Source organism: Carassius gibelio, chromosome B13 (assembly GCF_023724105.1).
Source record: "Carassius gibelio isolate Cgi1373 ecotype wild population from Czech Republic chromosome B13, carGib1.2-hapl.c, whole genome shotgun sequence".
Taxonomy (NCBI): Eukaryota; Metazoa; Chordata; class Actinopteri; order Cypriniformes; family Cyprinidae; genus Carassius; species Carassius gibelio.
This window is the reverse complement of record NC_068408.1, coordinates 20,121,094-20,136,096: the sequence shown is the minus strand read 5'-3', so window position 1 is coordinate 20,136,096 and position 15,003 is coordinate 20,121,094. Positions and strand designations below refer to the sequence as shown.

Below are 15,003 nucleotides of genomic sequence, written 5' to 3'. Positions count from 1 at the left end.
AGTCATAAAACACAAACTGTGAAGGAATACAATCAGCAGTGTGTTCTGGATAAAAATCTGTCTGTGGTAAGGTTGTGCAATTCATCAAAATACAGTTTTGATTTCAGCCTCCATCGATTATGATAATACAATTATCCGAATAAAATGATTATTGCGTGCTCCATTCCGCCCCCTTTCTAGTGGTGCGCTTTCACTCCTCCATAATTCACGGGCATATCAGTAAAATCATGTAACTTTTGCAAAATGGGATGTGCTTGGTTTATTAATGTTGATTAGAATTATTCCTTTTTTTTTTTTTTTACGCGAACTTGCGCTGTTCCTACTGTGTACGCACTCAGATACGGAAAAGAACACGGGCTGTAGTCAACTTTTAGCTCAAGGTGCGCACCTACACAGTCAAAAACTCACAAAAATGTTCCAAAATGCGGCGCTTATTGATTATTCACGTAAGACTGAAAACACATGTGTAACAGTAAAATAATCGTGATTATGATTTTGGTGATAATCGAGCCGCCCTAGTCTGATGTCACACCCACCGTTTTTGCATCTCAGTTCATCTTGCAGACACCTTGAAATCTCTCTCTCTCTCTCAGGACGTCTGCTCAAGCACAACCTCTATGGTGAAATAACGGCTGTCCTAGAGATGCCCTATTTTAAACCCCATTTGAGACACACACCATCAGAAATTTAATTAAAAGAGGAAGCAGTGGACAAAGACTAAACACTGAAGTGGCTGGACTTTAGTCTTATTCATGTCACTCAAAAATAATTAATTATAACAATGAATAATCAAAACCTCCCTCGGGCTTTATGGACCAACTTGTTTTGAGTCATCTCAAAAGGACAGGTTGCTACTCATCTACACTGATCAACTGAAAGTCAACTAATGGTTCTGCATAACATGAAGCAGAATGCCCTTAAAAAAACCTGACCTGTGGGAAAATGAATATCACTCACAGCCTCTTGTGGTTTATTACTTAATTATACATGGCCTGTACACATGCATGTAACGTTACCTTTTGGAGTGGTTTGAGCTTGGTCTCCATGATGAAGTCGTACTTGCAGAGCTCGCAGCAGCGTGTGTCGGAGCTCTTGATCCACTGCTGCAGACAGGCCTGATGGACAAACCGCAAACTCCCAGTGCAGTGACAGGGTGTTATCAGCAGACTCTCATCATCCCCCTCACAGTGACAAATCCTACAGTTTATTTATGGAGAGAGAGAGAGAGAGAGAAACACTCGGTCATCCTCCTAAAACCACTGCAAAGCAATATGAACACACTTCTTTCACTGGTATCCTATAATACGGTTCATCTCATAATGCAACTGATTCTTAATATTTGCTGTTAGGAATTTTCAAGTTTTGAATAAACCATAATCTACAAAAAAAAAAAAAAAAAAACTTTCAATGTGACTGACTATAAAGCAGATGCTATAAACATGCTAACACAGAAGACAGAAACACCATGTGTTCACTATGTTCAGATCAGAGCCACAATATACACATAAATCTAACATATCCCTTTCCTGAAGGATTCATGGAAAGTAATTCCCTAAAGAAACATCAACAGAACCTATAGAATCATACAACCGTTAAACTTTAAATCACACAAGCAGGGGAAAACGGAAAGGCTGTTTGTTACTGGAAGGATGGTTGGATTTGTGGAGAGTGTCCAGGGGGAGATAAGAGATCTTGCAAGATGGAAGCTCAATTTATTCTCCATGTAATCTCACCGCTAAAAAATAAATGAGATGTTATTGAGATCTGTGCTATGTTTTTTATGTTTTCTCTCTACCACTCGTGGGCATTTATGCGCATGTATTTAATTTCTGACTCAGCCATTGTTTAATAAGCTTAGAGGTCATCTGGGAAAGCAACACATACAAACAACTGTGTGACTGATGTCAACATTCATATTAGGAGTCTGCGGCAAGCGGCAGTTCAAAGTGAATCCCAGATGAGTTCACATCTCACTGGTGCTCTTCAGAGAACGACACATGACTAGCAATTTGGGAGAGACATAAACATATATAATAAATAAATAAATAAAAATGCTAATTAAAATACAAATTGAAATAATAATAACAAAAAATACATTTGGCTTTGACATCCTACAAAAATGACAAAAACAAATACTATATGGACAGTTTTATCATTTTATGAGATGCAGTGATACACAAACAAAACTGTGGAAATGAAACTAACATTTTACGGAATATTTACTCTATTCACATTCTGTTTTCAGAATACTTTGTGTTTTATTCATTTCATGGCTGCTGGTGGATTTGACACGCACACAATAGAGAACTAAATTCCTATGCATGCCGATCTCAGAGTGCAATGGCATAGTCATGAGTTTGATTCCCAGGAAACATAATGTGATAAAATGCATAGTTTTAAATAAGTCGCTTTAAATAAAACCATCTGCCAAATGTGGAAAATGTAAAGTCATCAGAGACAAGAGATTTGACTGTGACTTCATTAAAGATTCCAAGCATTTCAAACAGCAGTACTTGCCAGAGGAATGTTATGAGGAAAAGTTGTAGATAGACAACCATACATTTAATCTTTGATGTATATACTTACTGACAGAACAACAGCATACAACAAATTACATTATGGTCGCAGCACGCGGTTTCGATGTTGTAATGGATGTACAAATCATATCCTCCATGATACAGGCCCTCTAAATGTTAACTAGCTGCCGGGGCACAAATGAGAGGGAAGATTGCTTCCATGTCAGCGTCCAGAGGAGGCTTTTCAGACTGAATGACCAGGATGATGACTATTTTCAGACACGCATGATCCAGACAAGGCTCTACAAGATTAGAGCAAGAAACAGCACAGAGAAAGAGAAAAACGAATTCTGTCACATCTCCATCATCTTACACCCGGCTTTATAGCCCGTCTGAGCACAGTGTGTAATAACCTCCGTGAGTGCTTTATGGGACATTGCTTTAATGGACTCCTTTTGTTTATGATCCCTCATTTTTCTTGACTACAAAGACCAGATTCTTCTCCCCCTCTCTCACTTCCTTTCTATTTTAATCAGAATATATTAAGACAATCACATAAAGCTATAATAGATTACATTAAAATAGAAAGACTCAATCCAATTACCACATTTAAGACATTCTGTCTGGCCTTTTCACTAAGTTTCACAATTGCTCATTGACTGCTGTTCTGGAATAGTCATTAGACAAGCATTCACTATAGCACTGTATTAAAGTAAATACGCTGGCAGATATGATACTGTAATTCTATGACACTCACTAAATATGAATGTATTTCTTGTGACATAGCTTAAAATGTTTAAAACAAGTTAAAAAAATAGCAAAATGTAGTTCAAGTTGTTTTCACTAAATTTACATAAGGAAAAATTATAATTATTTTAATGTATAGGCACCAATATTTCCAATACATTTTCTATAAGTATTTTGACTAGCACATTTTAAATTAGCACATGCTGACATTACTGAACATTTTTGAATTGATTCGAGACATCAACAAATAAAACATACCAATTTGCATATTCTATTTCATGTTCCTCCGATTATTGTATTGAATATTTCAAACACCTCTTCATAAATGGCTTTCTAAAGATCTTAAGCATAAAACATTTTCACTGTCGTTTGAGAAAGTTCTCTTGAACTGCTGACGTGACTGAGCACATAATAATGAGCAGACAGAAACATATGAATAATTCCGTTCTTATTCCATGAATAGATCCCTCATAAACTAAAATATTCAGATGCAGTTAAAACATTTAAATTCACCAGTATATGTGATGTTCCTCCTACGTAAAAATGCATCCTTGCCATGGGTCACACCTCAAGACACCTTAGCATGCTTTGTGGCAGATCTCAAAGCCAGGGCATTTCAGCTCTGGTTTAAACCAATAAGTCTTGCTGGCTGATCTCTAAATGTCAGCTATTTTAAGAGCACATGTGTTTTCACAGCACTGCGTGAGAGTGCTAATACATGTGGGAAGAAACCTCCTCTCACCCTTAAGATGTAAACAATAAAAAAGAACTGAAGAAGTCTAGTGAAGCTCAGGTAAAGTGTTAGAGCTAAGCAGATCTTCTCAAAAAGCTTGTTGGATGTAGCCACTTTACAAACAAACATAAGCTGCATCCGATTATGAATCTCTACTATACAGCTGGCAAAAAAACTGTATGTGAAAAGAGTAGTATTCCGAATTTACAGTATTCATACTACAGTAGGCAAAAAGTACCTGGAGGGATGACTACTTCCAGCAAAATTCTGAATTGTCAATCCAAAGGAGACTATCACCCCATGAGGCCACGGGAGAAGTTTTGTGAATGGCAGTAAAGTGACACAACTGACACTGTTAGGTCACAAGACAAAGACAAACATAGTACGTCCGAATTACATTTATACTACACGTATTCACACTTCAAAGAGCAATTTTGTAGCGGTCACAAAATTTGTTCCTCATCCAGTGTAGTGCCTAGTCAGACAGAATGTGATTTTAGATGCAGCCATACTCTTTTTCTATATAAGCCAGAGGGGAGTTCACCTGAAAGCTACTACCCTAAATCTGAGATGCTGGAAAGAATTTGTAACAACCAAATAGCACTTGGACCTCTCAAGTAGTTTTTCTTCCAGAGTTATTTAGTTTGCTGCCGGCAGGCCACAGCTCTAAGTCAATTACATACCTCATAAGTTACGCTAATTGTTTCCTGTGGCATCCGTGTGGCCCTGATGAATATCGATACAATGTTATTTCGCCTGGTCTCAAATCGCAAAGCCAGAGAGCCAAACCCAAAACTGTAATCAGATCTCAATCTTCATTCTACCTTATTAAATACGGCTAAACTACATCAATCGAAAAGCTACCGTAAGCATCGACTGGATCTGTCCAAGTAAATCTGCTTGGACTGTCCATGACAGCATTATGATGCAATATGCATCAGATCCCACACGGTGGATTTTTAACACTCATAAATGCCTAGTTCTGTCATGTAACTCTAGATGGCACAGGTTGATGGGTTGTTAATGCAAACTGATGATTTTCACAGTGTTAAACTACTTGGCACAAGCTGACTGGTTCATGTTGCATAAGCAGGCCAATAATCTTGCTGCTTTACATTTAAATGGCTGGTTAATATCCATTAGTTAGTCTGAAATCCTCCACCTTCCCCAGCTCCACCTGTATAGATCTTCTACGGGCTATTATATATTTTACATGTGCAGCAGCAGTATGTCCCTTAAATACTCACAGCACAGTATCTGCATATGTATTGGAAGTAACAAGTTCCTGTGCTGGCTTTACAGCAGTAGCAGCAGCAGTAATAATCTACAACAGCAGCAGCAGTGTGGCAGATCTATTCCACCAATACCAAATACATTAACATTTCATGTCCATTGCAATGCCAAAATCTTCAGCGAGTTGTCATGATAGAACTTCTATCATGTGTGAACCTCATTATCGCCCACCATTACAAGAGGACTACAGACTATCACAGCGCTAGCAGGCCTCTAACAGGAAGGACAAACAGGGATTGTAGGAAATTAACATCCAGGTGAGGGCTGTGGTGGGACTATGAGGAAGAATCACTCTAGAGGTGGAGCCCATGGGTAAGAGGAGCTGGGCAGGAGTGAGTAAGTCCCACCAACCTGCAGCAGTCCCCCGAGAGGGAATAGGGCGACAGAGGCCCATTTTTCTCAGACAGTGGAGAGCAGCATTGATCCAGGTCGCTGTCCTCTTCAAGGGAGCAAAGAGGAACCCGCAAGCCCTCAGTCTTCAGCTTCCAGCGGGACAAGTCCTCTTCAAACACCTCGTCATCTCCCATCTCCTCCATACAGCAGGACTCGTTGACATCCAGCATGGCACTGGATGACTTGCCGATGTGCAGCCTTGAAGCGTAGCTTCCCATCTCCGATGCCTGCAGGCTTCCTGCGGTGGACGAGCGGGTGAACGGGAAGATGAGACGCAGGAAGTTGGAGCTTCTTTGAAGATCTGAATGGGGAGGAGCAGGGGGAGCCAGGCAGTGCTCAGGCCCTGGGCTAGAGATGTATTTATAGTTGTTGAGGAAGGATGGAGGCCGAGAAGCAAATGGAGGAGGATAGCTGGCTTGACCATTGAGTGCTTTGATGTGGCTGTCTTGCACAAGCTGTTCCATCTCCGCTCCCAGCTCCCCATCTGAACACGTGCGGTCTATAAAGTGAAGACCGTTGCACAGGCTGTCCATCTTTTGTCCCACGTCATTCAGAGACTTTGAGAACTTGAGACTGCCTCCTTCTGGTTTCAAGTTGACTGATGGTTTGAGTAGGGTGAGCCATTCTGTGCCAAACAAGGTTCTATTTTTGGGTTTGTTGGGGGAGTCCAGGCAGAGCGTTGTCATGGTGACACCCTGAGATGCTGAGCTTTTACCATTAGAGTTCAACAGCACTACAGTGGACTGTAAAGGTTTCTGGTCCTGAGCGAGGTCATTAGAACTGCAAACGAGAGGAGAGGAGAGGAGAGGAGAGGGATGGGACAGAAAGAGAGGTACGGAAACAGAGATGGGAAGAGAGAATATGGACATAAAGAGACATGCAACATGCATTAGAGAACAAATGGAGAAAGATTACAAAGAGACAGGTGGGAGGAACCAAGAGGAAGGTTTAGAAAACAAAATGCCAGAACCAAGACGGGTGGCAGTGTTGGCCTATTGATGTTTTGACAGTTCTGCCTCTTTCTGGATCTTTTACTCTCTTTCAGGACACGGCCATAATGCAGGAGCACACTGAGGGAGGGGAAACCTACCTGCATATATCCTGGTTCGAGGGGGTCACTGAAGTCCTGGGAAAGCTGCAGGGTGTGTTCACAGAGGTCGGACTTCCAGCCTGTGTGCAAAACAGAGACCAAAGCAGCAAATTAGAAACATTGAAGAAGCATGTCCTGATGGTAATTCCATTCCTTGCAAGGCATCAACATATTTTACACGTAAATGAAGCTTTTTGTTTTATGGTTCTCCATGAGTGAAATGCATCACAGCCACTTTGCCTTTGTCATGATACTCGGCACATATACACTACTGTTCAATAGTTTTGAGTCGGTAAGACTCACAGTTAGAGTTTGAGTTGGAGGGACTTTTTTTTTTTTTTTGAAAGGAATTAATACTTTGCAGTATTTAGCTTTGCATGACATTAATAAATTCTACATTAAAATATATAAAAAAAATAAAATTCATTTTAAATTGTAATTATATTTCACATTTCAGTTTTTGCTCTTTTTTTCAAATAAATTGTTAAGCATGAGAGACTTTAAAAAACTTTTTTTTTTTGTTAAATCTTAGACTCCAAATATTTGAATGGTATATATGGTGAATGGTTAAATTTATTGTATGCAAGAAGACTACTTATGAAAACAGATTTCAGAAAGAAGATATATCATGGCAATTGAATATTTTAAAACTTTAATCCAACATTTCTTGAAAAGTAGGTTTACATTCAAGACAAGTAAAACAATTTCAACAAAAGGAATATCCTTGCCTAAAACCTCTCTCTCTCTCACACACACACACACACACACACACACACACAAACTAATATTTTACCTGGGCATTTGGATCAAAGCAGCATGGATCACATACACAATGTTTGATACCATCATTTATGCCCCAGACTAATTACCTATTGATTCTATCTGTAACAAACAGAGAATATATAGCCCTGGGCCTGACAGGGATCAATACAGGATAGAGTGTCCGGAACTGCCCTCTACAAACACACACACCCTCATACACAAACTGACACACACTGTCACACAAATTCACATCTTTGATGAATATTCCAAGAAACTATTAGGAAATAATAGTGTTACTAACACCTTCTATTAGCACCTCAATTCAGAGAAAATTTCATGATTCACTCTCATTTATACAGAAATGTTACTGTTTATGTTACTTTTGAATTGAAGATGTGAACACTTTCCACAAATGGGGTACAAAATAGGACCTGGGAAATTCAGAAAATGTTGATTGTTTATCTCAAGACATCAAAATACATTTTATATGAACATTTCTATTTTGAATTCATTATTTACACATTTCTCGCAGCCGCATCACCAAACTGTGTTACTTCGTAGGCGTTACTTCATATACATTTTTAATACATGCTATACACATTTACCTAGTACTTACATCTTATAGTAATTAAAATAGTATTAGTAAAATAGTATATACACATTTTTTTTTAAATAGTGTAAAGTGCCAAATGTGTGTATGTCTGTGTTGCTTAGTCGAGTTGTGACGACAGTGTAAACGTGATTAACTGTGAGTCACTCTGGCTCTTGCAGACCCAGTCAGCAAGATAAGGTGCATTTTCAAGCCTGACAGAGTGCATGTTTGTGAAGACTCCCTCTGAGATGTGATATACACACACAGCCATATGTGAGTCAACAAAAACACAAACCCTTCACAAAACAGCATACCAACTACTGAAAATTGGACAGAGATGAGGCACAGAGACGTGCGCATGTCAACACATGAGCAAAAACGTTAGTAATGGGTTATGCAAATTCCAGTCCTGTGGTTATGGAATTTGCCTCTCTAATATATTTCAGTCAGTAAATTCAATCTACCTGTCAGTAAATTTGTGCACATTTAAATAATTAAAAATAATAATAATAAAAAACCTTGTTTGTGGAGGCCAGCAGCTCGTCTCTCAGACACACTATGGGAGTTATTTGGAGGTAATAGAAAATCATTTATTCTCTATCATGAACCTGGCACTGATATTAATTCTAACCTGTGAAACAAGTGCTTCTGAAACCAGAACAGAAATTTATAAACAAGACTGTCACTGCATGTGGATTTAGTGAAGATGTTGACAGCATGTTTTAATGCCTAGTACACACTGACAGCAAATTTGTCCCTCGAGGTTGCCAGGTCACTAACAGGCATTCCTGCTGCTGGATGCCCTAACATTTAATCCTTTTATATTAGAGGTTTTGCTAGTATAAATAAAATGACAAGGTCTCTTTTCTTGCTGCTAAAAAACAATAGGCAGGGAAAATGTTTGTATATAAACTGCTCAACGCATGAATCGCCAAATTCTGATATGGTTTTCCTGCATCATTTTTATGGCATCACAATCTCCACTGCCTTCACTCCCATTGTTAATCGCCCCATCTAGTTGTTGCGGATTTGCATAAAGCTGGAGTCAACTAGACAAGTTTCTAGACATGCCCACATAGCGTCTCCAGCTGTTACTGTCATTCATGTCAACGGACGTGCTTGATAATATTTCACTATAATGCTATTGCTATTTTTACTCAATTTTTGATCAAAGGTTAAGATATAACTTTAAAAAAACATAATCCCAAAATTTTGAACACTAGGTGTATTTCCGAAAAAATAAAAATGAATCACTTTTAAGTTTTTCTGAAAGAACCATCATCAGACTACCAAACCTCAAAGTAAATGTTTGTGATTTCATTTCTGTTTTCAGAGAACAGACAGGAGAAAGAATGAACGTGGGATAAACAACAAGAGAGGAAGAGTAAGCCCTTGCCTCCAAATATACTCAGCAAGCCTTAATAAGCCCTTCCTGTTAAAGTAAAATCCGTATGTCTGCGGTCCACCTCCAGAGGGCTAAATTGCTTCCAGTGACGGGTGTTATTCTGGGAGGCCGTCCTCTCTCCATGGCTCCATTCATCACACACACAGAGTACAGTGACCTAGCATCTTGGGCCAAGATTACACGCTCTAAAACCTTCCCTCAGCAACAAGCACAAGTGTGCAAAAGGCCAGAAAATAGTGGTTAATATACAAACTTAACAGTTTTAAGTCCAACAAGAATAACAAACAGAATCACAAAACGTTCCAGAATCATGGGGGGATACTTTGCCAGAAACGTACATAGTGATGAAACCCATACCTGGGATGCACAATATATGACTTTTGTTATTTATATATATATATATATATATATATATATATATATATATATATATATATATATATATATATATATATATATATATATATATATATATATATATATATATTAGATTTCTTGACTTATCTAGGTCTAGAAGTCACTTCTAAATTAGGAAACCTCACATATATCCAGGTTTTTCTAGACCGTGAGGACAATGGTTCTTCAATGAAGAAAAAAAGTTAAATTAGACAAAAACATTTTTTTGCAGTTTAGTTTATTTTAATGTTCCCCTTTGTTTTATTTTAAGTCATTACCCAGTTCCCTGGTTGAGAACCACTAGTGTAAAATATAGTGAATTAATTGCTGAAACATGGTACTACTGCACTTATTGTGAATTAGCAACTTGCTAACATATTATGGAAACTCTGGTAAGGTCAATTCAGGGTCTTTTAATGTGTATGAGGAAATAAATGATTACACATGGTAGGTTTTTCTTTAATAGTATTATTGCATAAGTGATAAAACCCCAGTTTGACGCAGTTGAATGTTTGTTTCATAATGAGGTGGATTTGAGCAGAGTCTAAAAAGCAATCAAAAGGAAATTAGGAAGAAGTTCCATACAGAAACAGAATGATAAGCAGCACTAATTTCAAAAGCATTAAGACAAACAATGTTTTGTTTCCAGACTATTCAATCTGAACCAGTTTTGTGGAAGCATATTAACTCTGCAGTTAATTGTTTGTACATTATCATCTGCACAATTTGAGGCGTATGTCTACAGAATGATTATGGAAATGAATGCAGATGCTGCCATATGAATGGTCTGTCAATCAAATGTGACATTTGTTGTGATGAGGCAGAGGGGTTCAAAACAGATGTTCTCTAAAGAACCAAAGACATACCCACTTCAAAACCATACTTAAACTGAGTACACTTGATCTGCAAGCCACACAGCAAACAGAGGGTCCCGCCCAATGTTGCGTAACTAGACATGTATTTTCATTATATGGATACAAATGTAAAAAAAAAAAAAAAAATACAGACAGACAGACAGACATACATATATATAATAATTATTTATATTTTTGAGTGAACTATTCCTTTAAGGCTGCAGGTATGAACCTAACCAGGAGGATTCTGGGTAATAACAACACTGACATGGATCAGTTGTGTGTGTTATTTTGTTTGATTGCTTAATGTAAGGCTGAAATGACAGAGCTGACAGGAACACCCCATGGACCTCTATTAGGACCCTTCGGGTTTCTCAGCAGTCAAAACCTCGTCATGCAGCATGAGTGCGTGTCGGACACTGAACTGATAACAACTGTAATGGGACCTCTCATGTTATTTATCCTGTCAGAGACAAATGAGCTCTGGAATGATGAGACATTTCTTCCCGCTGGGGGTAAACACCGATCATGCTCTCTGGTGCATGTAAACAGTCAATTGAACATGCTACAATACACGAGGCTCTAAAAGTAAATGAATACAAACTGTTGACACCTAAAATCACAGTAACACTAAATTATTAGAACAAAAGTTTAATTATTTTTTAATTACAAAAAAAATAATAATAAGTCCATCAAACTTCATGTATACTTTAAAATGTAAGGTAAGGTAAGCTTTGTTTGAACTCTGCCACTGTTTGGAGATGGTATTATGCCATCTACCAGGTACCGTATTTATAATGTGCAAAATAAGGACTCAAACTAGACCATGCATTCAAACCAAATGTGAAAATGGCCTTAAAGTGCTTAAGGCTTGAGCTTGAACCTAAAGTCCTCAGTAGCTGAATGTCTTGAGCTAAACCCGTGGAGTGTTTCTCAGAGCAGGTGACCCTGGCATCTATTAGTTCATGTAAAGAGTTTATCTGTTAAGAAGCTCAATGTTACGCAGAAGTGCAGCAAATCTCCACTAAGAGGAAGCGATCCATGTTAAAGTGAAAGTGCCTGACAGACCTGATCCCAACATGAACTCACTATCATAGTGCTACATGCTTTTAAATAGTCAAATCAATATTAATGTTGGGTAGGAGTTATTTAGTAGGGCAGAACAAATCTGCTTGCTTGGAATAATCCAATAGTTAGTTGGAATCCAAGTCCAAAGTAGGTTTTATTTTATATCAAAAGAAATGGAACAACAAAAAGGAACTAAATTTCATTAAGAGACGCACCTCTCAGCTTTTGGCGGTCAGCCCTGACTACTACTGCTAATATGGTCTTAGTGAATGCTAGGTAAATATTGAATACATTTAATTCTAAATAACTTATTTATTGTCTTTATTGTCTTATTGACCATAAAGCAGACTTCACTTACATCGCATTCATTTATTCATTCATTCATTCACTTATTACTGAGACTTGGTTAAAAGATGGTCCTTGATGCCTCTTATTGAGATTGCTCCTCCATTTTTTTGTCCTCCACAAGCCTCTGGAGATGGTGGTGGAGTTCCAACAATTTTTAGAAGCTGTTTTAAATATAAGACTGTGTCCACTGATACTTTCTCCAGTTCTGAAGTCCAGGTATTCCTAAATGGAATAAGGACTTTATTTGTCAATTTTCTGTCTGATCTGGTGACTTGGGCTAATAGATGGGGAAGTCATGGCCTAATGGTTAGAGATTCTGACTCGTAAATCCAAAGGTTGCTGGTTCGAGTCTAGGGCTGGCAGGAATTGTAGGTTAAGGGAGTGAATGTACAGCACTCTCTCCACCTTCAATACCACGACTGAGGTGCACTTGATCAAGACACTGAACCCACAACTGCTCTCTGGATGCCGCAGCATTAATGACTGCCCACTGCTCTGGGTGTTTGTTCACGGTGTGTGTGTGTGTGTGTGTGTGTGTGTGTGTGTGTGTGTGTGTGTGTTCACTGCTGTGTGTGTGCACTTTGGATGGGTTAAATGCAGAGCACAAATTCTGAGTATGGGCCACCATAGCTGTATGTCATGTCACTTTCACTTTCGATTACTAATAACTGGGGATTTCAATATTAGTTTTTGTAAACGTTCTTGGTCACTAGACATAACTCTTTTAGAGTCACTAAATATTTAACAATATGTATGTGGCCCAACTCATAATTTGGGTCATACACTTGACTTGGTGTTGTCCCGTGGTCTTTTGATCTCAAACATGGATGTTCACTGAGGCATGTTTGTCTGATCATTATCCACTATTTATTATAACACTGCAAGTTTGTTTTCTGAACAGTATTCTTTACATGTTACCAATTATATTCTTAATAAAACAAAGTCTGATTGAAGAATTTAATAAAGCTTGTTCTACATCTTTGGAGACTGTTGCTCCGTTTAAGCATAAAAGGGTAAAGGGTGTTGGCCAGCCATGGTTAAATGAAACCACCTGAACTCTTAGACAACAGTGTCAGAAAGCAGAAAAAAAGATAAGCTACAAGTGTTTTTGTTCTAAATTATATATTATTCCTGCACATCTTTTAAAGGATGTTTTTCCAACTATTAGTCCTATCATAACAGTTATAGTGGCTATAGTGAACAACTCCTTAGCCAAAGGTGTTGTTCCAGCCAGTTTTAAACATGCAGTTGTGCAATTCTGCTGAAAGAACCTCAGCTTGACCCAGCAATGTGCTGTAACTAAATACAGTATTTCATATCATTGTTATGTGAATGATTCTCAATTTTGTCTACCAGTAAGGCTTGATTCTGTGGTTTCATTTGATGTTTTATTGAAATGTGTACATATTAAAACATGGATGTCTAATAATTTCCTGCAGTTAAATGAGAATAAAACCAAGGTTTTAATGTCTCCTGCTTTGGAAGCTCAGTTAGGTCCTCTTTCAACTAATGTATGCAAACAGATGCTTCTAGCTACCTGATGGTGCTTTCTGAAATTAACAAAGCATGTACACACTTTATTCTTAACAATGCTGCAAGGACTGCTGTAGTGCATTCACATATTCTTCTATATCAGACTAACTATGACCAAAATGCAAAAGATTTGAGGAGAATCTTGCCGAGCAATTTGGAGTTGGTTAAACTATTAACATGTTTATACTTGGCTACCTGGATAATAACACATCCAGTTTAGTGGGATAGGCATTTAAGGGTAACTACTGGCCCATTTACTACAGAGGTTTGTGACGGTAAAAGAACTCATATTAAAGTATATACAGCGGGTGAGCACTTGTTGTTTCAAGCTCATGGCACATGGTGTTTATTAAATATCAGACAGATAAACAGGTGTCCTTTAAACACGGAAAGGGGAATTCAAGATTGGATAATAAAGTACAAAGCTTCCTTGACCTGAAAAATAAATAACTAGTGAAAGTCTACATAAGCATAAAATAAGCCCTTGTGGTTATTTATTTTATTTTGTCTGCTGTCTGTTTTCTTCCTTCTAGGTCAGACAAAACGTCCTTCCGATCTCCTTTGCATCAGGCAAATAAATATTTCAGTCTGAAAAGTCTTGCTTAGACATCCTGACAAAATAAACTCCTAAAGAGAATGAAAGTATTTGCAGACAGCAGGTGCAGACCCCCTAGAAAGCTAAGCCACTCACTCATTCTCAGTAGAAGAGGAAAAGGAAATGGATTTTCATACCTTTGAAATGTTGCTGGACCTGCTTGCAGAATGACCAAGCGGTTTCTCATTCTGTGGAAGAGAGAAGAGAGGAGGAAAAGTTTGAGAACACTGCTTACCATTCAGTTCAACACAAACTAAAATAACAGGTACAAAGTCTCAAGGAACTGACTGTTAAAACGTTTTAATAACACGGCAAAATTCAGAAACCTCTCAGAATATGAAGCACAGTTACATGAAAAGGAAATTAGACATTTCTTTGTGATTAAACTACACGACCGCGTTAATTAATGGCTTTTATGCTCAATATTTCTCAGCTGGTTAATTCCACCCTTAAGCATTGAGAAGGGTTGTCTTTTTCCTGCGGTGATATTATTTATAGGTCAGTTATGATTGTAATGTAAGAGGGTTGCTATATTACCAGCTGGCTCTGAGACACTGGCGAAAGGCTTCTAATAGTAATAGGCTGTTTAAATGGATAATATTGCACCATTTTTGGATGCTTGTTCATTTAACAAGATGATGTAGGACTAGTTTCTCTACAACTGCCTTATTAATGGAT

At 38.1% G+C, this 15,003-nt stretch overlaps 1 protein-coding gene across 4 annotated transcripts in view; it reads right to left on the bottom strand.

The window, feature by feature from the left end:
* LOC127969993 (E3 ubiquitin-protein ligase MARCHF8) overlaps window positions 1-15,003 on the bottom strand; it is a 91,029-nt gene that overhangs the window by 8,827 nt on the left and 67,199 nt on the right. For 3 of the 4 annotated variants that reach the window (XM_052572157.1, XM_052572159.1, XM_052572158.1), the window contains exons 3-5: window positions 14,463-14,513; window positions 6,773-6,852; window positions 1,017-1,197 (exon numbers count right to left, since the gene is read on the bottom strand). In XM_052572157.1, coding sequence (XP_052428117.1) covers window positions 1,017-1,197; window positions 6,773-6,852; window positions 14,463-14,513 — 312 coding nt within the window. Of the gene's footprint in view, window positions 1-1,016; window positions 1,198-5,640; window positions 6,463-6,772; window positions 6,853-14,462; window positions 14,514-15,003 lie in introns of all 4 variants that reach the window. The other variant, XM_052572160.1, reaches the window with a different exon arrangement.